This window comes from Lissotriton vulgaris, chromosome 8 (genome assembly GCF_964263255.1).
Source record: "Lissotriton vulgaris chromosome 8, aLisVul1.2, whole genome shotgun sequence".
Lineage (NCBI taxonomy): Eukaryota > Metazoa > Chordata > Amphibia > Caudata > Salamandridae > Lissotriton > Lissotriton vulgaris.
This window is the reverse complement of record NC_141696.1, coordinates 139,816,537-139,843,729: the sequence shown is the minus strand read 5'-3', so window position 1 is coordinate 139,843,729 and position 27,193 is coordinate 139,816,537. Positions and strand designations below refer to the sequence as shown.

General features: G+C 47.9%; 1 protein-coding gene across 1 annotated transcript in view; it reads right to left on the bottom strand.

The window, feature by feature from the left end:
* Positions 1-23,848: 23,848 nt before the first annotated feature.
* C2CD3 (C2 domain containing 3 centriole elongation regulator) overlaps positions 23,849-27,193 on the bottom strand; it is a 607,356-nt gene continuing 604,011 nt past the window's right edge. The window contains exon 33 of the mRNA XM_086933829.1: positions 23,849-25,538. Within this exon, the coding sequence (XP_086789955.1) occupies positions 25,401-25,538 (138 nt within the window). The 3' untranslated portion in view covers positions 23,849-25,400. The remainder of the gene's footprint in view (positions 25,539-27,193) is intronic.

Below are 27,193 nucleotides of genomic sequence, written 5' to 3'. Positions count from 1 at the left end.
CTCAACGATCGCTCTGGGTGAACAACATAAATCCACGCATCATCTGCGTATAGTGAAACAATGTGGTTGCGTCCTCCCACCTCAACACCCCACTCACCGCTCATTCTAACTAGGTAAACAATATAATGAAATATCTACCATCCAACAGAAAGCATACATTCAAAAAGCAAAGCTATTTCTTGTGGTCCTCCCAACACTACCAACTACTAAGGAACAACTCTTAACGAACATCAAACAAAGCACATTATAGACAGCAGAGCAATGACATTCAACACATCACAGATATGCCATACAGTTGTGTATCAATGTGCTCACAACAGCGCAAACTACCAAGAACCAACATATTTCTGCTGCTATCTTACCTCAGTGACAGCATGCTCTATATAATTGGTAGTTGTAGAGTGTGTAGGAGGGACTGTTAACAAATGGACAACTCTGGTGGCCATTAGGCAGAGCTGAGAATTTCTGGCAGTTTAATCATATAAAATATATATGGAATCCCACTTCCAAGTGCCAGACCCCTTTTGAGGGTCACGGGTGGCTACTGGGCCTGAGTCGCGGAGGCCGGGGTCTTTTACTTCAGGTTCCAACCTACCATGCTCTGAAAACTGAGTCTCAACTGTCAGTGGTAGTGACTCAACAACCAACCAACCGCACACCTGAATAACCCAGTGCTTCACTTGTGTAAGCAAAGTACTTTAATATGCAGACTTAAAATGAGTTACTACGCAGGAAATATGAACAGATTCAAAAAGCAATACTTGGTGGTTCAGGCTCTGTACCTCCCTCTCCTCAGGTGACCCTCCTTCCTCTCAATCAATCCTCATAAGCCGAACCCCTACTTTATGGCAGAAAATCACTATGTGGCAAGAATCAGATACCCCAATTTCTGTTCAATTACACTCAGTTCTGTGCAGGGCCCTTTCAAATGTCTCACCATGGCGTATCGTCTAGCCGAGCATTGTGCATGACTACAGCACAAACCTATTAACGGTCCACACGGGTAGCCGTCCATAGGTATCGCCAGCGTGAATACCGGCCACAAACTGAGAATCCTCCACCGCGGTGCATCACACCACTGATTTACTGTTTTCAGCATTAAACCCCCGGTTGGTTATCTTGACCTCCCCCGCTAGGTCGACGCGGCAAGGACAGCACTTCTTCACCTTATTTTCCACCTCCAGTCCCCTTACCTTACAGCAGAGCGGATCCAGCTCGCTTTGGTGATTGCCCCTGGTTGCCATTCCATATGTACCCTTCGGTCTGTGCCCACTGTTTGGTTCTCCAAGATTTACGCCCTTGAGCAACTTTTATCCTTACTCCCATTCCAGAACTAACCACAGTAGAATTACCAGGTCTTGAGTCTTGGACACCGCCCTAGTCTTTTGACGGAAGCTCGCTTGCTCTACAAATTGTTGATTCACCGAAAAACGCTTGTGGCCCTCCTGAAACGCGCGTTGAGAACTCTATCACCCAGCCACATCATATCAGTCTTTATTTATAATTGTTCGTTATGATCAGATGTATGAACATGTACATTACATTCTCTGGATTAATTGTTTCTGTGTAATACAAAGGGTGATCATGATGCATCATCTTGCTGTTCTACCTTGCCTTTTATGCTTACATTTTAGATAAATATGAATAACGTTTTTCTAAACAGTTGTTTTTCTCCTTACACTGAGTTAGAGTTATCATTGTGGTCATGTTGAAATTAATGTAGTTAGAAGTGTTAGACTGCCTAGGAATGTTGTTTCCATTCCTGTCGTAGGAGTTCTAGAGGATTTGAAGGGGGTCCTTGTTGTTTGCATAAATGTCTCACCACATGCAGGTCTCCATGTCCTTCTGACTACCAGTGGGTAACTAGCAACATGTGTCTCGACCCATTCCCGCTTTCTGGGAGGAGACACGCTTGACTCAGATGTGGCCTTCAATTCTGGTGGGTCACAGCAGGATGGGTCAGCCGAAGCTGCCGCCTGAAGTCCTTCAGAAGCTGTAATTGCTGGAGGACAGTGGGGGCTCATGCAGATGTCAGGCCCACTTCTGGGTCACTCAATGATAGACAGTAAATGGGCTGCCTCACAGATTTGGTCAGAGTGGCACAATGGCAGCAGGGAAGCAACCTCTGATGATGTGACATTGGCGACCACCATGGGCAGAGCTCTTGGGTTCTTGATGGCAACGATTCCCATAGAAGCTCTGGTTTTCAGTAGTGTGATGAGCCATTTTTGGTCTTCACTTGTTCTTTGCTGAGATTCTCTCTGGATTTCTGATTCCATTCTGGAACCACATACATAGAAGGACTGTACCCAATCTCAAAGTGCCACAGATCACACTTCGCAGTCCTCCTCCTTCACATACCCATGAGTACTGGATTCTAGCTACTTCTGGCACCCCTTAGACAGATGAACACCTCTTGCAGGCTAGGCAGGCTCCTTCCCTCTCTCAACGCAGGCATATTGTCTTCCAGGAGCTTCAGGCCAAGCAAACAGCTATTTAGCAGGACAAGATTCCAGGTGATGTCCCATCACTTCTGGAACGCAGGATTTCAGATAGACACCAACCCTGATTGTACAGCAGCCCTCAGAATATCTTAGTACTCTCTGGAGAACTTGGAAACGAAACAAGTAGCGACGTAAAGCCCCTAGGTCCGACTGACTGTTCATTTTAGTTAGGCCCCGTCGTCATTTTTGATCAGGGAGGACGCCATTTTTGACCATGAAGGACACCCACCTTTATAAATTTATAGGGAATCATTGTCATGTCTACCTTTTGGAGCAGATGTCATCTGACCATATCTTTCCCAGAACTGTGAAAGTGTCAGGTTGTTCGACTGATGACATGGATTTAACACCTGATGTGACATCAGTCTGGGTCAAGTGACTATTTATCACCATGCCAAGGTCAAATAAGATCAAGCACAGACAAAGTCGAAATAGTGTAGTCTGAATTGACATCCTCTTATGTCAGAAATTCCAATCTCTGATAAGATTTAGTAAATAAGGACTGCCATTTGACCACTTCAGAGGAGGAGTCCTTCACCCACATTATCGCACCAGATCTGCCAGAAGATGGTCTCATCTACTATTGGCACACTTCAAAGATGCTCCATCTCGTTCAGTGCTGATAAAGTTGAGTCCCGAAGGAAAGCTGTTGCTGCAGCGTGTGTCCGCCCTTCACAGTGTATACTGCCTTCACACCTCCACTGATAACTACTCTTGCTCTCTGCAAGGTATGCAGTGAGTCTCTTCTCCCTAAGCAACTCTAGACTGCAAGTTGCTCTGCTTTTCATGCTCTTTCTGGCTGTAGTGCACAGAAGTAGTTTTTAAGGTGTTAGGTTTTAGATAACATTCTAAACATGTTAGAAATGCTCATTTTATTCTCGTTGTTCACAGCGTGCTTTCTTGCTGTTCTAAAGCTATCCTGTCTAATTGTTTCAGATGCACCGAGAAACAGGTTATTCCTTTTGTAATAAATGTTTTCATTTAGGAGTGTCTATTCTTCTTAGTGAGTATGTGTGTAATATCGTGAACAACAAAATAGGGTTGTTTCTGTTACCACGATGTTCCTGATTCCCTCATAGGTGATTTTTTTGGGGTATATATATTTTTTGTAGTAACATTGTCATACCTGCTAACTTTTAAGAAAAATCTCAGTTTGAGGAGGGGGCGAGTCTTGAAAGGGTAGGGCCTCATGCCGAGATGGCACTTTTGAACCCCACCCTCCCCCACACCCCCTCCTTTCAACAAAAAAACAAGCATTTATAATGCAATGGTCTTGGCATTATTAAAGGTAGAGCTATTGGCATAGCTCATGACTTTTTTTTGTTGAAATCATAAATAAATGGCATTGTCATTTACATTGCCAATAGCTTAATCGTTAAATAAATGGCATTGTCATTTACAATGCCAATAGCGTAATCGCTCGCAAATGCAGGACCTATTGCATTTACACCCATACAGAGCCATACTGTGTGTGGCGCCCGACTTGTATTTTGCTGTTTCCATCATTGCATCCAGAAATGTGATACACATCATAAATACAAAGTGTGCCGCCCTACTTGTATTTTGCTGTTTCCGTCATTGCATCCAAATATGTGATACAAGTCACATCATAAGTACAAAGTGTGGCGCCCGACTTGTATTTTACTGTTTCCGTCATTGTATCCAAATATGTGATACAAGTCACATCATACCTACAAGTCAGGACTATTGGCTTTGTCAATGGTTGCTAGTTACACAAGATAAATAAACAGGAACTATGGCTTGTATATAATATTGAAAAAGCTTTGTGCTCGGAGGAGTCAGAATTCCACCTGGGACCATGAGCCAAAACTGTTACATCGCCGACCATCATAGATTAGAATTGGGCCTTCCAAGTCATCACGTTTGGCGGAGTTATTAGACTCTGGCAAACAAAAAGCGTAGTAACGGGAGGCGATATCATCTACTGTGTTGTAATGCCACTAACCATCTGGGACACAGCAATCGCGTGGTAACGGCATGCGATGTAATTGCGTGCTATGTAATTGTTTTTCCGATGTTAAAACTACATTGTAATACCATGCGTTGTTATGGTTTGCGATGTATCGTCACACATCTGTGTGCCGCCCGACTTGTATTTTGCTGTTTCCGTCATTGAATCCAAATATTTGATACAAGTCACCAGTGCTTTAAATGGAAAAAAATAAGTGCAGGTACTCACCTGAGATGCGGATTAGGGGTCGGGGCTAAAGGGGCGGGGCTAAGGGCAGTGCTAAGCGACCGGGACATTTTCGGAATATTTACAGTGCAATTCTCCTATTTGAGTTGTCATATAAAATAGCATTTTTGTTCTGAGAGTGACGCCATTAACAAAACCTTTTACCTTTACCATCGCACGAGTTTTCATTTCTTGTATTGATCCAACTTGTTGGCTCTTCTGAAGCCGGTTTGGAAGCTTAGTCGTCAATATGAAAGGGGAGATGCAAGCCTGTCTATGCCTCCTACCTAACGCTTGCTTGGCTAAGTAAGAGTCTAAGACTGAAGGTAAGCACAGAGTAGTGCAACAGCTGATGCCGCACCCTTCCACAGCTCTGTAGAAAGAGGTGTGTCAATGAAGTGTGGGAAACCCCAGGAAAGAGTCCGAAATATTTCACACCACCCGACCAACTCTTTTTTGTAATCCGAACCCCCTCAAATCAGATTTATTTATTTTGTCTCTTATGATAATGTCGACTTGTTGAAATACATCGTCTGCCATGTGGTATATAACACAAAAACCAGTAACAAACCATTACTAGCAGGTGTGAGCTCTTGGGATAAACACGAGATACTATGATGCCCTCAACCTGCCTGTAGCTGAAGCCGCAGGCTCCACACTTTCCCAGCAGGACAAAGAGGCCCCCAGCTGCTGCGGCCTTTTTCGATTGAAAGGGATCAAATGCTGTGACGCCGTCACTGTGCGCATAGGTACTTACAGATCGTACCGATGTTGCACCATTCGGGCTAATCTATGTGCATCCAAAAAATCTTTGCCCGCAGGAAGCCTACTCTTAGGTTTCCCGAGTCAGGAGACGTGCCTCCTAGCAGGCCCTTCTCGCACACCTACAGTGCAATTGTCTCCACTCCCAGCCTGCTTTGATTGAATAGATATGGGCGTTGCTTAGTTATCAGATTGTAAAGGGAGATTAGCACTTCACACTTCACCCTTCACGGACCAACTCCTCAGCTGTGTCACGCTTCTTTCTTTACAGGCCAAATTGCACTGAGTTTGTTTGCTGCCCCATGAGTATCGGTACTCTCTTTGAGACAAGAGAAAGTTCCGGTACTCAAAGGCAGAAAATGTAGAAGTGCCGGTACTTAGTACCGGTGAGTACCGGCCCATTTAAAGCACTGCAAGTCACATCATAAATACAAAGCGTGGTGCCCGACTTGTATTTTGCTGTTTCCGTCATTGCATCCAAATATATGATACAAGTCACATCATAAATACAAAGTGTGCCGCCCAACTTGTATTTTGCTGTTTCCATCATTGCATCCAAATATGTGATACACATCATAAATACAAAGTGTGCGGCCCGACTTGTATTTTGCTGTTTCCGTCATTGCATCCAAATATATGATACAAGTCACATCATAAATACAAAGTGTGCTGCCCAACTTGTATTTTGCTGTTTCCGTCATTGCATCCAAATATGTGATACAAAGAGAAAGCAAAGAGTAAGCCAGCCTCTGGGGATCAAAGTTTAAGCAAGGTGGGGAGGAAAAAGATAAACGAGAGAAAGAAATTGGGAAGGTAGAAAGAAAGGAAGAAGGAGCACATATGTGAAATGGAGAGAGACGAAGGAAGAGACAGTAAAATAGAAAGAGTAAAAGAGATGGGGAAGAGTGGGTCGGTTAATATACATGTTTTTGTCAGTCATGAGCCGATGTTTGTCGTTTGCTCCTCTTTCATTACGAACGTGGTAGGAACGGTCTGCAGTGATTTTATTGTAGACGTTTGAGCGTGTTTTACTTCAGAATGAACATTGTCAAGTGACCTCAGAGTGCTGATTTTGAAGCATGTGCAATCCGGAGATAAGAGTTGAAGACGGAGCGAGGAGAAACGGAACGGGTGAGAGACAGAAAGGGAAACAAAAACAGAAACAATTGGGGATAAAGTGTGAGAAATGGCGAGAAAATGAGAGAAAGGGCATCATTTGTTAAACTAGGATGAGAAGTGCCGGGCAAGCGTGTCCAAGGCTTCTACAGGAGGGGGTCCACATGGCTGGGGGGGCCTGTGCTTAGTATGAGCGGGTCCAATAGCGCTAGTTCGGTGCCCCAGTTTGCGTTGTGGGCCAGGGACCGATGTGTACGAAGGAGGGGTCAGCTCAGTCACCGGTTAGTCAGGCGTGCGTCGGTCAAAGGAGGGTCTCCCGTCCGGATGATGGGAAGCATCCCTTCCTCCCTGTCTGTCACCGCCCCTCCAGAATCCTGTGCAAACACCCTTTGCTTCCTGTCCTCGCCTGCTCACGCCACCAGTGACTGGGGACTCCTGACGCCACAGAGCCTTCATCCTCCAACCAGCGACGAAGAAACACTGATTAAGCTTCAGCGGCCGGCCTTCAATGCAAGGACAACTAGACTAACGAAAGCATTGCTGTTGCGTGGGACGGGGGTGGCAGTTGTGGGCGGGCGGAATACATGAGGTAGCAAACGGTGCAATACAGGAGGAACAAGCTGCCTGCGGCCGAATCCTAGATTAAGAACAGCGAGGAGGGGGGGTGCAGACAGCGGTGACGCCAGCCCCCCCCCCTACTCCCCCCCCGAAAATGGCGGGCGTTTCTCCGAGCCATTTGTGAATGATCTCGGAGAAACATGGTGGTGTGAAGCGTTCCTCTCTTGCCTTCCGAGATCGTAAGGCAAGAGAGGAGCGCTCCACACCACCATGTTTCTCCGAGTTCATTCACAAATGGCTCGGAGAAACGCCCATAATTATTTTGGATTGAGGGGCGTGTTTAGGTCAGACTGGGACCTCAGTGAGAGGGATGGTGTAACGCCCACCACTAGAAAAGGGGCGGGGCTAAAAAAAAAAAAAACGCCCCCGAATCTGCTCAAGCCGGGGCTAGAACCGAGTGACGCCCCTCTCCTCCAATGGCTGGCCAGCATTTACGAGGCCAGCCAATGGAGAAGAGGGGTGGGTGCAAGCCCCCATACTACACAACATTAAATCTTCGGCTCCGCCCACTGCTTACGCAGTGCGACGGTAGCCTCGACCTAAAAAGCTTGCTGGGGCTGTTGCCGATGTTGGGTGTTTTCACACGCCTTAATGGACGTTGGCAGTTCAAAGCTTTGGAAAATGAGCTGGAAAACAACTATTTACAGTGGTATTTAGCTTGTTTTCCCTGCCACCATGTGATATGGGCTCCTCACCGGGAGACCATGTGATGGGCGCCGATATCGTGTGTCACACGATGGCACCGTGTGAGTTGGCAGGTATGCATTGTTTACTTCAGTATCACATAGCTATGTACATATGGCGATAGGTAAGCTTCTGATGTCGGTATCATACTCGGGTAACAAAAAGAACAAAGAGTTATGTTAAGGCCCCACATACTGCATACATCAACAACCACCCCCCTCCTCAGGTGTGGTCAATTTCTATCATAGCAATTCGATGTAATGACACAGTATCTAAGAGAAAAAAAAATAATGTCAACCACATTAATACCATGAACTGAAAGAAATTAAATGCGTGCATCCCCTCCTCCACTCAACCCCCTCAGCCATCTACCCTTACCCCCCCCATCCCCAGACTCAATCATTCAGTTTGGTTCCACATCTGGACGTTCCCATAGCTTTTAACGTCACTCTCTTTGATCTGATCTTACCGTCTATAATAGTTGTGACAGTCTCCAGTGTCCCTCCAGTGCCAGATTCCTGCAAACCCTATCTCCTACCCGTTGACTCAAGTAAACTATATGGCGGTCTCTACTTTCACGAAGGGTGCTTGTCTGATTTTATATGTAGTTTTAGCAGGTGGGTATCCCAGAGGCCCAGAGAGTCCTTCCCCTTCCGGAATGTATGGCATTGTGAACGGCCAGCTCCACACTAGCCCATTTCACCACATGAACACACCCGTGGGTCATAGGTGGCAATGCGTCAGACTTCCAAGCGACAGCTATGCATCTTTTAGCCAGGATCTGAGCCAGGCTTTGAAAGCATGCAAGGCCCTTCATTTTATGGTAATGGGTCTCACATCTAACAAACAATGGAGATGTCCAATGGAAGGAGACAGGTGGTCTCCTCTGATGTGCTGCATCGCCTGTGACCAGTGTATGTCTGCATTTCACGACACCTGCTTAACACAATGTAGGAAGCCAGCCCATAACATATCCTAAATATCAGTAGCTAGTGTGTGGAATGGCCTTACTAGTTCCCCTACTAGTCAATATCACCTCGAACGGTGTCACCATGGAGGCATACTCTAATCGGAACCCCACATCTACAGCATCATTCTCTTTGAGGCAGGAGCTGCCCCAGGTCAGGTGATATGTGGTCGACAAATCCACAAAGGTTCTCAATTTATCGTCCATCATAAACCAGCCCATACCTGAAACCCCGCTGCCACCGTCCAGTCTCCTGTCTGGTATAGTGAGCTGAGGGAAGCGCATTTTGAGATCATCCAACTAGTGAGACTTGGGGCATAAAGTGTTGTGTTATTACTCCCAAGTATAACCCATTTCCAGCACTATACCACCACGCGTACTGTAATACTGTCAGTACTGCCAGGCGGGGAGGTATCCAATAGCTGTTCCAGGAGGGGTTATCCTCTCAATTCTTCTAGTATCTCCTTGTGCTCCAAGGGTGGTGTCTTACCTAATCATGGTATCGGTCACTGCAATAATGCTGTAGCACAATTCAACTCGTAATTAGGAGCCCCCAAGTCCTTCTCCACCAGTGGGGTGCAATGTTTACCTGATGCCTACCGTCACCCCACACCAGCGCTGTGCGAAGCTGCTGTAGGTCGTTGAAGAATAATTTCCTCAGAACCATCGGGATGGCTGTGAAGTAATAAAGGAGCCAAAGAAAGTATCAGCATTTTCGAAATGGAGATGCTTCCCATCGGGGACAATGAGAACCGAGTCCTAAAGGGGAGTGACCGGCGAATCAAGTTCACTGCCTTGCTTAAGTTTCTGACTAATAAGTTAGGGCCAGATGTATGACGTATTTTTGCATGCAAAAATACCTAAGGGCCATGTACAAACCCCAATTAGCGAGTTGCAATTTATTTGCAGCTCGCTAATTAGGATTTGCAACTCGCTATTAAGAAGGGGCGTTTCAAGGGCGTTCCTTCCTAATAGCGAGTCTGAGCCCTATGTATGACTGTTTTCTGACCGCAATTGCGGTCGCAACACAGTCGCAATTTACCACCTACTTAAAGTATGTGGTATAGCATTCGCAAATGGGACGTTGTACACGGGGGACACCTTCCCATTTGGGAATGCATGGGAAAATATTTTTTAAGGGCAGGCAGTGGTCCAAGGGACCACCGCCTGCCCTTACAAATTCAACAAAAACGTTTCATTTATTTTTAATGCATCCTGTTTTCCTTTAAGGAAAACTGGCTGCATTAAAAAAAAACTGCTTTATTTAAAAATAGTCCCAAACATGGAGGTCTGCTGAGCCCAGCAGGCCAATGGCCTATGGGCTGGCAAATTGCGAGGGGATTATTAATATTCATGGCCACTTTTAAACAATGGGGTTACCCGGTAACATGCAGAACCTGGGGACTATATCATTGTAAATGTAAATGTAAATGTATTGGCATTTATATAGCGCACTACTTACCCGTAGGGTCCCAAGGCGCTTCGACCGCTGCGAAACCCTTCCTGGCTTCCCTGAGAGATGGTCCCTTAATGGGTATCTCCAGGGTGAGACCAGGCATCCCCGGCGGTCTGGTGGGGCCGTTAGTGAAGATGAGGCAAGCTAATGCCCAGAGTTGCCGAGTGTGATCACTGATCAGAGTGGGCACCGAGGCGAGAGAATTATCGAGTCCGCTGACCCTGGTCCAGAAACCTGCCGCGCCGGGAATCGAACCCTGGTCCCGGGCCGTCCTCTGTTCTTGGGTCTGCCGCCTCTAACCAGTGAGCCACACTACTTCATTAAACGAACAGTGGTTCTGCCACAACACACTTTACAAAATTGACCTTCTTTCCCCATAAACCGTAGGATTACATTGAATGTCTGCAAAAGAATCTGCCCAAAACACATGTTCAACAAGTAGAACTAATCGTAAAATTGGAATCAAATTTGAACTTTATATGTTAAAGAATAATATATTTCTCCGAAACAGGACATATCATGTGTAAATTCCAAAAAACAGGACATATACACTAAATAAATGAAACATAAAAAAAATATGTGAATTGTACATCTATCACGGCCGCCGCATTAGTAGACGTCTGACCAGGATTTGAATGTCCTTTTACACTGTCCTTCTTTTTGTATTTTTAGAAGTCCGTAATGGCGGCACAAACATCGTGATCAAGGGAGCTTGACTCCCGAAACGCGTTGATGGATGTAACTTATAAAATAAATAAATAAGCCTGAACCAACGATACCCGTGTTCGAGTGCCGGATGATTTCCTTGGGGAATGAATGGATATCCTATTTTGAATATATATATATATATATATATATATATATATATATATATATATATATATATATATATATATGCACAAGTTACTACTTGTGTAACGATATATCTGTAAGAGACATTAGTTAGTGATAGATTCCTTACCTTAGAATATCCCCAGGCGTCAGACTGGATCCGGAAACTTTTGCGTAGCAATACCCCTGCGCGCTGGTAGGCGTCGTCTGCGGCTCCGCGTCCGTCGTCGGCGTCGTGAGCGCCGGGATGACGTCGTCGGAGTACTTAGACGGCGCCCATGCGCGCTGACGTCAGTTCTGATAACACAGCTTTTCCGCGCCAGATACGCAGAGCCATGATAGAACTAACACTGGTGCCATGAAACTAGGGCCCTGAAAGGGGATGACCTTAACCCTAGATATCGGTTCGCAGAACGGGGAGGATGGGTGGGTCGGTAAGGAATCTATCACTAACTAATGTCTCTTACAGATATATCGTTACACAAGTAGTAACTTGTGCATCTGAAAGAGACACGTTAGTGATAGATTCCTTACCTTAGAATAGATACCCCAGCAATACCAACCCCGGTGGTGGGTCTGCGAACCAATATCACACCAGAAAGTCCTGGAGGACGGAACGGCCAAAGAAGCCATCCCTCCGGACTTGACCGTCCAGGCAGTAGTGTCTTGCGAACGTGTGCAGCGAGGCCCACGTAGCTGCCTGGCAAATGTCCTGCAGGGGGACACCGCGGCCCAGGGCGGTTGTCGTCGCCGTGGCCCGAGTGGAGTGAGCCCGCAATCCAGCTGGGGGCTCCTTCCTCGCCATGGAGTAACATGCTTGGATACACAGGATGATCCACCTAGAGATGGTCCTCTTGTGCACAGCCTTTCCCTTCTTTGCGCCCACGTAACCAACGAAGAGTTGGTCATCCACCCGGAATTGGCGTGTGCGATCTAGGTAGTAGGAGAGCGCACGTTTTGGATCCAGACGGTGGAGCCTCTCCTCCTCTTTCGAGGGATGCGGAGGCGGAAAGAAGGTGGGCAAGGTGATGGACTGCCCGATGTGGAAGGCCGTGACAACCTTGGGCAGAAAGGAAGGCCGCGTACGTAACACCACCTTATCAGGATGAACAGACAGGAAAGGTGGAGAAGAAGAAAGAGCCTGGAGCTCACTCACCCTCCTGGCAGAGGTGATGGCAACCAGGAATGCCGTCTTAAGAGTAAGGAGACGAAGAGGGCAGTTATGAAGTGGCTCAAAGGGAGCACACATCAGATAGGTGAGAACCAGATTCAAGTCCCACTGGGGCATCACGAAAGGAACAGGAGGGAACATGTGCGTGATGCCCTTCAGAAATCTACTTACAATAGGGGACTTGAATAAAGAAGGCTGATCAGGTAGCCTTAAGAAGGCTGATAGAGCAGAAAGGTACCCTTTAAGAGTGCCCAGAGCAGAGCCCTGCTGGGCAAGGGAAAGAAGAAAGAGCAGCACTTCCGAAAGGGGTGCAGAGAGAGGATCCACAGCCTTTGCTGTGCACCATGCCACAAATCTGTTCCACCGGCAGGCGTATACCGACTTTGTGGAGGGACGCCTGGCTGCCAGAATGATATCACAGACTTCGGGAGGCAAGTCAAATGGCCTCAACTGCCGCCGCTCAATCTCCAAGCTTGTAGGTGGAGACTGGACAGGTTCGGGTGCAGGACCGTCCCCTGCTGCTGCGACAGAAGGTCCTCCCGAAGAGGCAGACGAATCGGGGGATCGACTGACATGCTGAGTAGCTCGGGATACCAGTATCTTCGTGCCCAGTCCGGAGCCACAAGGATAACCTGGGCCCGGTCGCGCCTGATCTTCTTCAGCACTCTGGGCAGAAGTGGTATAGGCGGAAAGGCGTACAACAGACCGCAGCTCCACTCGCGACGAAAAGCGTCTCAGAGCGAGTGCCGCCTTGGAAATTCCAACGCGCAGAACTGATGACATTGCGCGTTCTCTTCTGTGGCGAATAGATCTAACCAAGGCTCTCCCCACTGCTGAAAGAGACCTTGCGCCACGTCCGAGTTCAGACGCCATTCGTGATCCATCATGCACCGACGGCTGAGTTCGTCCGCCCTGGCATTCAGAGAGCCTGCCAGGTGTTGAACCACCAGGGTCACGCCCTGGTGTTCCAGCCATTGCCATAGGCGCAGAGCCTCCTGGCAAAGGGTCCACGACCCCACACCGCCCTGTTTGTTGCAGTACCACACGGCGGTGGTGTTGTCGGTGAACACTTGCACTACGCTCCCCCTGACAGAGGGGAGGAATGCCTTCAGTGCAAGACGAATCGCCCTCAGCTCCAGAAGGTTGATATGGAGCCGGGACTCCGCCGGAGACCAGATGCCTCTGATCTCCGCCTCTCCCATGTGGCCTCCCCAGCCCTGGAGGGACGCGTCCGTCACAACTACGTGCTCTGGCTGGGGTAGGGAGAGGGGTCTGCCACTGACCCAGTCGCGGTCCGTGAGCCACCACTGCAGTTGTTTCGCAGTGCCCTCTGAGATCAGGACATGATCGGATAGGTTGCCCTGATGCTGGGCCCACTGAAACTTCAGGTCCCACTGCAGAGCCCGCATCCGCCACCTGGCGTGACGCACCAGAAGGATGCAGGAGGCCATCAGTCCCAGAAGCCGCAGCGTCAACCTGACCGAGATCCGGGATAACGGCTGGAAGATTGGAATCAGAGCCTGAATATCCCGAACCCGCTGTTCGGGTGGGTAAACCTGAAACTGCGCCGAGTCGAGAACCGCTCCGATGAAGAGGAGCTTTTGAGAGGGACACAGGTGTGACTTCGGCACATTGATGGAGAACCCCAGCAAGTGCAGGAGGTCGGCCGTAGTCTGGAGGTGGCTGACGACTGTCTGGGGCGAGCCCGCCTTCAACAACCAGTCGTCGAGGTAGGGGAAGACTGATACCCCCTGCCTGCGCAGATGGGCTGCGACCACCGCCATCACCTTCGTGAACACCCGTGGGGCGCTGGTAAGGCCGAAGGGGAGCACGGTAAACTGAAAGTGCTCTTGGCCTACCGTGAACCGCAGGTAACGCCGGTGGGCCGGCAGGACGGGGATGTGGAAATAGGCGTCCTGCAAGTCCAACGCTACCATCCAGTCTCCCGGGTCCAGGGCAGCCAGGACCTGAGCCAAAGTGAGCATCTTGAACTTCTCCGTCCGGAGGAAGCCGTTGACGTTCCGCAGATCCAAGATAGGGCGTAGGCCCCCTTTGCCCTTCTTGGGTACCAGAAAGTAGTGGGAGTAACAACCACGTCCTACTTCTGGCCCAGGAACGCGCTCGATGGCCCTCTTGGCCAAGAGGGCCGAAACCTCCTCTTGCAGAAGTTGCAAGTGATCCCCCGACACACGGTGGTATTGAGGTGGCATGGATGGAGGGGATGACTCGAAGGGGAGGGAGAAGCCCCTTCGGACAATTTGCAGCACCCACCTGTCCGAAGTGACTGTACGCCAGTGGGAGAGGTGATGGCGAACCCTGCCTCCCACAGGCGTCACATGGGCCTGAAAACTCGGACTAGGAAGGTTGCGAGGCAGGGGCTGCTGAGGGAGGTGTGGACTGGCCTCGCCGCTGACCCCGACCACCGCCACGGCGGTTTCCACGTCCGCCACCGCGTTGCTGAATATTCTGCGGCGCGTGGCTGACGGTACGTGGTGGGGCGCCCCTTCCGTGGCCACGAAAGGAGCGAAAGGCACCCGATTGCTGGCGTGGGGCCGTAAGGCCCAAGGACTTGGCCGTGGCCCTGGAGTCCTTGAAACGTTCCAGCGCATGGTCTGCCTTGTTGCCGAAGAGGCGACGGCCATCAAACGGCATGTCCAGGAGGGTGGCCTGGACATCGGCCGAGAAGTTGGCGGACCTCAACCAGGCGTGGCGTCGAACCGCCACCGTCGTTGCCATCGCCCTGCCCAGTGAGTCCGTAGTATCCAGCCCACACCGGATAGAAAAGCGTGCTGCATCTCGGCCGTCCGCCAGGGCTTGGCTGAGTTTAGCCTGGACCTCCTCCGGGCATCTAGGCAGCACCTCCGCAACCGTGTCCCACAGGGTGTGGGTGTAGCGGCCCAAGAGACAGGCGGTGTTCACAGACCGCAGCCCTAGGCTCACAGACGAGAAAACCTTCTTCCCGAACTGTTCATATCTCTTGGATTCCCTGTCGGGCGGGGCCGACGGGAATGCGGTTTGGGAGTTTGAGGCCTGGATGACCAGACTCTCGGGGGTGGGATGGGTGGACAAAAAGCATGGGTCGCCCGGTGCCGGGCGGTAGCGTCTGGCCACGTTCCTGTCCACAGGGGGGCCTGTGGCGGGCTTGGACCAAGTGCCCGGAAGAACGTCACATAAGGCCTCATTGAACGGCAGGAGGGGCTCCGCGGAGCCGGACTGCTGTTTGAGGACCTCAGTGAGGAGATTAGTCCTCACGGCCGCGACGGGGAGCTGAAGGTTTAGGGCCTTAGCTGCCTTCGTCAACACTACGCTGTAAGCAGAACCCGCCTCCGAAGCCACAGTCGGGGGCGACGTAAATCCAGTGTCTGGCGAGGTGTCAATACCACTGGCCTCCCCAAGCTCATATGTCCAGTCCTGATGTGACTGGCAATCACGTGCCAGAGGGTCCTCGGACCCCTCCCATTGCTCCTCGTCACCCGGCTCCTGGAGACCAGGATTAACAGCCAGGGCCTCCTCGTGGAGATAGAAGTCTCCAAAGGCCGACGGAATCGGCGCCCAGCGGCGCCCCTCCGACTCCTGAGTAGGACCGTAGGAAACATTGGGGGCGGCAACCACATCGGCTGCCGGGGACGACACCTGAAGGGACGGCGCCGGCGAGGTCGTAAGGTCGACCGGCGAGGTCCCGGATCCGGAGCCGGATCCAGCGAGGTCTTGCGGCGCCGGGACCGAAGTCGCCAGCGGCGCCGGGGCCGAAGCACCCGACGTCGTCGGGGCCGAAGCGCCCGACCCGGAAGGACCTCCAGACGGAGCCGATCGGCCCGAAGGCGCCACGGGAACCGACTGGGGAGGGAGGGCCCTCATGGCCATGAGGTACCTCTCGACCTCCTCCTGCGACGCGCCGTGCCCAGGGACCCGAAGGTGTGGGGCAGGCGGCGACGCTTGCGACTCCCGCGGAGCCGCGTGGGTGGTGTCGCCCGAGTCCCCGGCCGCATCGTGCGAGCGTCGGGGCGGGTCGGAGGATCGATGGTGTCGCTCCGACCTCTCATGCCTCTTACCTGAGGACTTGGAACCAGACGATCGGTGTCCACTCCCGGAACGTCGATGACTCCGACCTCGCGACCTGTCCCTCGACCTCCCGTGGGACCGGGACCGGGACCTGGAGCGGCGCGGGGCCGACTGCCTCAGCTCGAGACGCTTGCGGGACCGCTCACGCCTAGCCTTCGACGTCAGGGCCCGGCAGTCGGAGCAGGATCGATCGTCGTGGTCGAGGCCTAAGCACTTCAGGCACCGGCGATGGGGGTCCGTGACCGACATGAGTCGGCCGCACTTCGAACAAGGCTTGAACCCGGGCATCCCTGGCACCGATAGTCGAGAAGTCGACTAAATAGAAGATCAAAAAGATCAAAAAGTTTTCAGTCAAAAAGTGACTGGGGGTAGAGCTTCTTCCGGATCTGCGCTAGCTGGCGCGGAAAAAAGAAGAACTGACGTCAGCGCGCATGGGCGCCGTCTAAGTACTCCGACGACGTCATCCCGGCGCTCACGACGCCGACGACGGACGCGGAGCCGCAGACGACGCCTACCAGCGCGCAGGGGTATTGCTACGCAAAAGTTTCCGGATCCAGTCTGACGACTGGGGATATTCTAAGGTAAGGAATCTATCACTAACGTGTCTCTTTCAGATATATATATATATATATATATATATATATATATATATATATATAATCTCAATATAGCCTCTACCCCACCTTCTGAGTCATCCCAAATCTCATTCTACTACTATGATCTCCCTAAGATTTGTTCTTGACTCTTCCATCCTCTATCTCTCCTTGACTCACCCCAAACATCGTTTTACTACATTCCAAAATACCACTTCCTAGACCATTCCCTCCTGTATCCCTCCTTTGACTAATCCCAAACCTCATTTAACTACTGATTGCCATAGTAACCCTTTCTAGACTCTTCCCTCTTCTATCCTACTTTATCCTATTCAATCAAACTAACAGACTTGTCCACCGCTCAAATTAACACATATTTACGTATACTAATCCACCACTAATCCTTTGGGTTCTGGAGTAGCGTGCTACTCGCTGAAAGGCACATCAACCCCTAGTTAGGGTTAGTAAGCGCTATATAAATACAATTACAATTATAATGAAGTAGTTACCAGAGGGAGAAGGAGAGCTCAGACTAAGTCTTACATTTTGCCATTGGAGCATGTGCTTTGTCTAAGAACCAGAGCCATGCAAAGGGTACAGTCAATTGGAAACAGCCAAGCATGTAAGAGGACAGTTCTGCAGGGGGTATGAGTTTTTTTTGACAGGTGGAGAACGCTTGTTGAAGAGGACAGAGAACGGAGGTGAGTGGACCGGAAGGTGCCAGATACCGTAGGAGTGGACACCAGAACATCAAAGGCGGATCGCTTACTACTAGTATCAGCAGACCTCTGTCGAGCTGGTCTGAAAGCAAATAGCCCCTTCTCCAGATGCAAAAGTATTAAGCTCACGGACAACGTTTTTGCTATTGCTATACTGAGAGTCATTGCAAACTGGAAGTCCTCAGATCCAACAACCATCAACCACTGGTGGAACCCTCTCTATCTCATAGACTCAAGAGTAATATCATACAACAGAGTACCCGGAGACAAAACATAATCAGTGGCAAGAATTTAAGGAGTTCTTCAACAGCGGTTCCCTTAACCATCTTTTTATCTAAACAACAAAATCCTGAAAATTACTTGACTCCATGTTGACTATGGGTATACTGTCGACCTTCCTCTTCGATCACAGACTATGTTGTGCATTAATTTGACCTCATAACGACTGTTGCGTAAACGCCAACATACAATTACAGACTATACTCAGTTCTTCATGTCTTACTATTTTGCATGTTCTTTCTCTTCAATAACTCTCATGTCTTTATCAATATATGCTACGTATTCCCACTGCCAGCCTTTTTCTTCGTTTCTCATTCCCACTTCTACTATCCATTGCTCATACTTTTTTTGCAAGTATGTCATGTGCCTTCTTTAACTTTGTATTAATATCTAAATATCAATAAACATGTTGGCCTCAAAAACAAGCAAACCCTTCTTCGCGAAGATGTCAGCCAATACTGCAGAACACACTGAAGTGATAAAAAGGAGTAAATAATGAGGCAGGAATACAGTATCATCTGCCAAAAAAAACAGGTGCTCAAAGAAGCCCAACCTGTTATTATTATTAGAAGCTTGTAAAGCGCGTGGCTACCCCCAATGGGGGTGTCCCGGCGCTGCGGACAACAGGCAACCAGAGTAGTTAAGCATGGCCTAGCTTTTGGAGAACAGCCAGGTTTTAAGTTTACTTCGGAACGACAATTTTGATGTAGTGAGCCTAAGGTCTAGAGGGAGGCCATTCCAAAACTTTGCAGTGATCCCAACAAAGGCACGTCCCCCCATTCTAGAATGACGAAAGCGGGGAGCACAAAGAAGGCGAAGGTGGTTTGATCTGAGGGCACGTAAGGAATGGACAGGTTTGAGCCTATGTCTCAGGTAGGCAGGACCCAGGCCATTGAGGGCCCTGAAGGCAATAACCAGAGCTTTAAACTGTATGCGATAGATCACCGGAAGCCAGTGCAGCTTAACCAGATACGGTGAGATGGAATGGCGATATGGGATGTTACAAATCAGCCTAGCAGCAGCATTCTGCACAATCTGCAACCGTTTAATCAAGTAAGCAGGGGCTCCTACATACAAACTGTTGGCATAGTCCAAATGGGAAGTGATTAAAGCATGAACAACAGTCCTCTGAGAATCAAGCGGGAGGTAAGGCAAGATTTTCTTAATCATGCGAAGTTTGCTAAAACAAGCTGCGGTGACTTTGGTAATTTGGGTTTTTCAAGACAGAGCATTATCAAATTGAAAACCCAGATTACGAGCAGCCTGAACTGGGGCCGGTGGGGGGGTTGGGTTTAGCTCTGTGGTCCACCACAGCGTAGATGGAAGAGGGGATTTCTGATTAAAGAATAGGACCTCGGTCTTGTCCGTATTGAGCTTCAATTTATTGGTAGTCATCCAGGAGGAGATGTTAACAAGGCAGTTTTGAAAGTTGGACAAGTTGCCGTCAGAGTGGTCTCTAGAGGAAAACACAAGCTGTGTGTCATCAGCATAAGAGATCACTCTGACCCCCCAGGATTCCACCCTTTGTGCCAAAGGAGTCAGGTAAAAGTTGAAAAACAGGGGACTGAGTGAAGATCCCATCCTGTGGGACCCTACAAAGCAGAGGTTTCTCTGATGATACATAAGGCCGGAGAAAAACCTGGTGAGATCTGCCCTTCAGAAAGGATCTTACCCATGCCAAAGGTGTCCCCCCAACACCGATATCGCACAAACGATCCAGTAGGATGTCATGCGACACAATGTCGAAAGCCGCGGATAGGTCGAGGAGGACCAGCATGGCCTCCTCGCACTCCCGTATGGACTCTGATACCTTTAATGGAGCAGACTCAGTGCTGAAACCTGGCCTAAAGCCGGATTGGGAAGAGTGTAGTAGTTGCTTAGATTCCAAATATTCAGCCAGTTGCTCCTGCACCACTTTCTCTAGTATTTTCGCTGGTTTAGGGAGGAGCGATATAGGCCGATAGTTACTAAAGAGTGATGGGTCGGCGTCTACTTTTTTTAGGATTGGAATCAGCATGGCCTGTGTCCATAAGTAGGGAAATACGCCAGAGCGTTGTGAAGAGTTCCAGATGTCAAGAAGCGGCCCAATCAACAAAGGGGCAAGGCGGCCCAGTATCTGGGCAGGGGCCGGGTAGAGGGGTGAACCAGATTTGCACCGGTGTAACAGAGACAGAGCGTACTCCGCCGTTAAGATTTTAAATGAGACATATGTTTCCTCATGAGTGGGTTTAAAGTCAGGCAATTGGGAAGCCCTGTTCTGATTAAATGAGGACGAGATATTAAGAATTTTCTCCTGGAAAAAGTCAGAAAGCCCGTCACAGATGGTCTGGCTTGGGGCAATGGAGCAGGCCCAGGCTGGGGGGTTAGAAAACTACTTAATAATCCCAAATAAGGTTCTTGACTAATTTTCGGCAGCCTTAATTTTCTCTGCAAAATGATCCTTCATAGTAATGCGTTTAAGTTTGTGGAAGTTCTTAAGGGCAGATCTATAAAGGTATTTGGCGGCTGGATCATATGACCGTCGCCAATCACGTTCCAATTTTTTGCAACTACTCCTTTCCTTACGCAGATCCGATGAAAACCAAGGAGCAGACGGTTTGGATCTTGAAGAGGTTAGTGGTAGCATAGGGGCAACTAGATCAATAGAGGATGAGAGACACCAGTTAAATTTGGATACATCTAGATTCAAATCATCGGAAGGCAGCCCAATAAGCTTAGTGAAAGTAGGTTCAAGGGCAGTACACGTGACCTTATGCCATTTTCTATCGTGGTCCCTGACTTTGGTTGAGTAGCCAGAGGACTTTTGTATGGTCAACTCAAAGGGGATCAAATAATGATCAGACCAAATGAGAGGTAAAGCAGGTAGAATAATAAGGCCGGGATGATTCGAAAATACAAGGTCAAGGGTATGGCCTGCTCGGTGTGTAGGGCCCTGTACCAGCTGAGTCAGATTAAGTCAGAGCATAGTCTCCCGGAAATTACTAGCTTGTGCACTTGTGCCTACATCTACGTGAAAATTAAAATCACCTAAAACAGTAAAGTGAGGATGCTTAAGTGATAAGTTCGCAATAGTGGCCAAAAGAGCATCAAGCGAAGAAGGTGAAGCACCAGGGGGATTGTATACCAGGACGCCAGCAGAGATGGCAGAGGAGGCATCCAGGATTGAAAATTACATCGCTTCAATTTGGCCTAAATTAGCAATTTTCCTGATGGTGATGTTTAAATGGGATAGTAAAATGGCGGCTATCCCCCCTCCCACCTTTGTGCCCTCACGGTTTATTCCCACTAGGCGATAACCTGGGGGTGTGGCCAAATTGATGTCAGGATTGGAGAAGTCTTTGAACCATGTCTCTGTAAGAAACAGGATATCCCAAGAGTTGGTGGAAAGTAGTAGCCAAACGTCACTTGTATGGCGAGGGAGAGAGCGACAGTTAAGCATACCAAGACCTGGCTAATTGGATGTCAAACAAGTGTCTCAGATTAAATGGGGACAAGACGGAGGTGCTTATTGTAGGCAAGTCTCCGTCTGTTTGGACATCCGCATGGTGGCCCCAGACCCTGGGCCCCTTACCTCAACCTAAAGAACAGGTCAAGAATCTGGGTATTTGGATGGACTCAAAACTATCTTTTGAGTATCACACTAGACGTGTAGCTGGTACTTGCTTTGGCATTCTCCGTTGTCTGAGAAAGACACTCGACCTGCTCCCAGTGTCAGCTAGAAGGGCCCTGGTCCATGCCCTGGTGACTTCCAGGCTGGACTACGGGAATGCCTTATACCTGGGAGCTAACGTGAGATGTCTTCAACGCTTGCAAGGTATCCAAAATGCTGCTGCACGCCTAGTGTTATCACTGCCAAAAAGATCTTCCACCAAAAAGGCATTGGGGACGCTCCACTGGCTCCCAATTAAAGAGCGTGTCCAGTTTAAAATCCTGTGTATAGGCCATCGGATCGCTCACGGTAAGTGCCCGAGTTTCCTGAGGAATCTGCTCACATTGTATAAACCAACTAGGCCCCTCCGGTCGGAGGGCACTGGGCTAATGTGTATCCCGAAGACTTGCAGGGCCAGGATGGGCGGCAGATCCTTCCGCCTTCTGGCAGCACAGAGTTGAAACACTCTTCCTCTCAGACTCCGGATGGAGCCGTCTGAAAAAGTTTTCCGCAAGGAACTCAAGACACATCTGTTCCCCAAATATTGAAGCGCTCTTTTCTGGCTGTGTTAGGGATCTTCTAGGCCACTATTAGCGCGGGGACACACTGACTAGTGTAACCAGGCGCTTTATAAGCTCAGTTAATAATAATAATAATAATACCAGCATTAAAGGTCACTGATTGGACCTGAACCTGTTCAAGACAGCAAGCTTGTACAACAAAAGTTATATAAGACATTCGATGGGCACAGAAAAACCTCAGTTGTCATGGTCCGAACTCACTTTGTCCTTCTCCTGCATGTGAGGTACTGCGAAGGAAGCCAGACTGTCATCTGTCCATTGAAGTAAATGTCCTAATTGTTCCTGTAAATTCACCTATTCATTTGCCAACTGTCCATTTTAAACAACACCAGACATCCCACTAACTGGTCAGAAAAAGTTAATTTATGAGTCTTAATAGGGTTCAGTTTGCTCCTTGTGAGTAGACAGCTCGTCTTTTCAGAATCCTACCCTTTGTACCAGCACTTGACAACCCACAGCCAATGAGATAGCTATGGACATATGTGAAAAAAGGGATTGCCCCCACACTAAGCGATTGATGGATCAATAGACTAGATCGGAAGAAGCTGATGGCAGTGAAAGTACCTATGAACTAGAACCCAAGAGAAGGGCAATGGTGACTTTCCCTCAAGCAGACGAGGAAGAAACACAAGCCCATGAGCCACGCAGACAGGCTGTTGATGTGTTCCAGCCTCGATAAAGTATAGGGTTGAACTTTAAGGTCAGATGTAAACAATGCTTCTTAACAAAACTGATCAATATCTGTAGCGTATCCACCAGCGCTTGTTGGACACTGCTAGCAAAAACAATCAATCATCTAGGTAACGGTGAACATAAATGCCCCGATCGTGCAACCTCCGAGGGCTCGAAACCTGAGACTGTGCCAGTCTTGAAGAGGTACCTGGTTTCACCAATAAGACAAGGTCAAGAGACATTTAATTTGTGATACCCTATGAATCATGTCCTTTCTCAAATCCACCTTACAATACATTACAAAGAAGCTGCGGCAAACAGCTAGGTACTCCCCCTATGAAACATCTTCAAGCTGCCTTTATCCATCGGTACACAAGGCCTCTAATGGTAGGATGGCCAGATTTTGAGAAACAAATGTGTCAGGGCCTCCACCCGGTCAGTCTTCCTTTTCTTTGTCCCCAGAACTGGGACATTTGTTGAAAATTAGGAAACACGTCGGGACAGTCCTCTGAAGACCATAACTGTCCTGGAAAATCTGGGTCGCCTGGCCACATTATCTAATGGAGGACACATTACTCGACAGTAGGTCTTTGCATAGGCTGGTAGATCCCTGCCAGTAGTAGATCAAACTTTAATTCTGTGTAACATCCCAATGAGTTCACCTGCATCATCTCTTAAATTGCCTGAGTGGAAAGGCTTCACCACATGAGACTAGCTTGCAAACCCATCAAACAGAAAAGGGTGGTTCAACACTGAGGAGTATAGATGCTTCCAGTGTGAGACTCCGGTTGGGTCAAACTATGGCAGCAAGTTCCGCATACAATGGTTCTTATTGATGCCACCTTTTTTAATATCTCATTAACAGCGCCTAATTACAACCCAGGAGTGCAAATGAACCTCAAGAAATATACCGTCATTTTATTGGATCCCTGGAGTGCAGCATGCCGCTGCAAGGCACCTTCTGAACAGGAAAAAATGTACCGCAGCTTTATAAAACAGAGATCTTTTATTTTAAATACATAAAAACACAGAGACAATTTTGAAATGTGGACACTTTACAATAATTTTGATATTCGGATTTAATTACACACTATGTACACACTATATATTAAAATATTATCAGTAAAAAATATATTACATCCCAAAATACATTAACAAAAATAAGATTTGTCATTTGTACAAAGATATAGTTTGTACTATTTTCTTATCTGCATACATAATACACGTTTATGAAAGTTAAATTCGATACTTCTGAGGACTTGCATTTTGATTTTTTTTAAACTCCCATTAGGGCCAGCTTTCATATGTTGTTAGCCCTCCGTGTTCTTCTGGCCTGGAATACAAGACACCAAACTTACATAATCATGCTGAATAAACGTTCTTCCACCAGAAATTGCAACGTTTCATCTTTCATAATAGTGTGGAGCTGTCTCGGTTTCAACTCGAGGCCTATTATTTCACACTGTGTCCAGGAAGACAAGTATTTCTAATGTACACAATCCTAACATTGATGTTCAATGTACACAGAAATATACCAACCTTAGTCGCTTCACTATAAAAAAAATCGATCCAAAAAGAAACGTTCAGATGCAGCTTCTCCTGGGAACAAGCTGCCCAAACATTTCTTTTTCATGCATCTCAAACACAGGATGTCATTGTCCCTGAAACATTCAGCCTTCCTTTTTGTACCACAAAATAGGATAAAGTTGCAGAAAGTAATCCGGTTTTCTGAACTAGCGCAAATGATTTTGCATTCATTTGTCAATTTGTTGCAACATATGTGGCCTTCTTTAGCAACATTTTGTAGCCCTACAGCCCAGACTCTAATGGAATTCGGACAGTGCTGCCATCGAGGCGCAATTTACTAGGTTTGGACCACACAGGGAGGTAGTGCTACTTCCAAAGTTTACAAACTAGATGTAGGTAGTAAGGACGGACGTGTCCACAGAGAGGCGTCTCTGGAAGTGCAGGTTTAGGTTGGGTTCTGTAAGAAAACCTTTAAGGATTCTGCAGCTCTGTCCCGACTGCGGTCCACTCATTTCCAGTCTAGACACAGAGCCAGTGCTTTGCAATTGAATAGTTATTTATGAATGAAAAATGTAGAATGAGGATTGACAATGTGCCAACAATGGTATAATTTAGAATTAGAAGTTTGTTTTAAGTATGTTGTCACATCTTACTACAAGGAGATAATGTCCGAGAGCATAGAACCCTATAGCTTACACGTGACGAGCAAGGACTGCCATTTTGAAAAATGTTCCAGCTGGCTAGAAGTGGCATCCCAGCCCTTCAGCCAACAAGGGGACAGATCTAAAGCATCACTTTACCCCAAGAACAAAGGGTCTCCAAGCTGAGGTGTCAACTGCTGGAGAAGAACATTCACCTTCACCACGTGGCTCATATCCTCTAATAGTCACACTTGTAGTATCCCCAACTGGATGAAATGAAGGAAATTGATGCGTACCCGGCATGGGTAATCGGCATCTGTATTGTCCTGGTGAGTCTGTATGGAAGGGAGCTCTGCCTTCAGGAGGTCTTCCTAGTCATTCTTGGAGTAACGTGCAGAGAAAATCTTGGCGATCCTCTCGGTTTCTTTTTTGGGCAGATCGGTGGATGTCAGGTCACGCTTGTGGCGTTCACGTCTTCGGAAGGGAATCCCTTGAGCACCATCTCCTGTCTGGCAAAGAGAAACATCTCTCAGCGATACAGTCTGATTTATATACATAGCCTCTTTCAATCAGCAACTTATCAATTTCAAACTTGCATTCTTTGAAAACTGTATTACATACCCTAGATATTTATTTTGAAATAGTCATGATTTCTTAATAATTTGTCATTTTGTACCATAATGTCACGTGCTCATCGTGTTTTCTTCAATCCATAAATCCATACATTACTGCTTTCAGCTTCAACTATTGTTTATGAAGATTACATTGCCATCCTCTACTCCTTCACTTGCCCATATATGACCCCTAGCATCTAGCATTTGAGCCACTAGTCAAGTTATGCACTTTACGACTAATTCACTAAAATGGTCCTTCGGTTCTATAAAATTTGAAAACATTTTTAAATAAAGGGGGAGTGACATAGGTATCTTTACCGAGATAAATATTGTGTGTGCCTGTGTTAATTAGAAAGATTATTGGACCCCATTTTTATTTGGCCAGACGGGGGTTGGCCGAAGGCTGAGCGTGGCGTGGTGTTGGCTATATGTGGGCATGCAGGTATGAGGGGATGGCCGCAGGGAGTGGCCTGCCTTGCACCCCATGGGGTTAGCTGCATATGGGGGGGTTGGCCGCAGGCTGGATTAATGTATGGTAATTAAATATTACTTTAAGTAAAAAAAAACAACATAGAAATTCAGTGAAAAAAAACAAAGGTTAGAGGGATGTTATAGTTAGGAAAAAGAATTCAAAAAATCTTTTGAAATTTACTGAAAAAGCTAAAGGTTACGGGAATGTTATAGTTAGGTTCACATTTTACACAGACAAAGCCCCAGAAATTCAGCAGTGCATGGCGAAGGCGCGAGTTATAGTTACCTTAGGGCACGAGCTATAGTTAGAGTTATCTGAAGAAACTATAACTCGTGCCCTAAGGTAACTATAACTCACGCCCTTGCCATGCACTGCTAATTACCCCACATATTAAACCACTCATGACATCACTGATGAAATCACTGCAACATTTGGGATAAAATTATTGATGAGAAAACTGTGCATGGCAGGGTGCGAGTTATAGTTACCTTAGGGTATGGATCTATGTGCCATTGGGAGGTATTCTGACAGAGTGACGTCATTATAACATGCACAAACCTTTTCTTTGGCTACTTAGATAATGTCCATCAACTTCGAAGCTGTTAGTGAGCTCAGACAACGGCAAGAGAGACAACATCTTAGGTTGCGCTAAAGGCACAAGTGACAGTGTCATATTAGGCAAGTGCTGTCAAAGAAGCACGCCAAGACTGGTACACAGAGGGGTGCAGAGACAGGTGGCTCAGCACTGCCAAATACACATGCATGGGCCCAACCTTAGGGAGAGGTCCAAATGGTAAAAAGACTGTTAAAACTACCCATTATGGCGTGATGAAAGGTCTCTACCCGAGAAGGGTCAGCAGTTGTCAGAAACTACGGCATTATCTTCTTTAGCCCCAGAAATGTGGGCTCTGATGACAAGGAAAAGACCAGCATTCGAGTACAGCATAAGGTCTTTGAAAGTTTCTGTAAGTGGGACTTTTTCTACAATGAGAAAGAGGACGTCTTCCTGTGGAGTTTTTTTCAGAGTATCCATTGCAGGAACTGTTCCCTACTCTGGGACTTACATGACGGAGGGGAA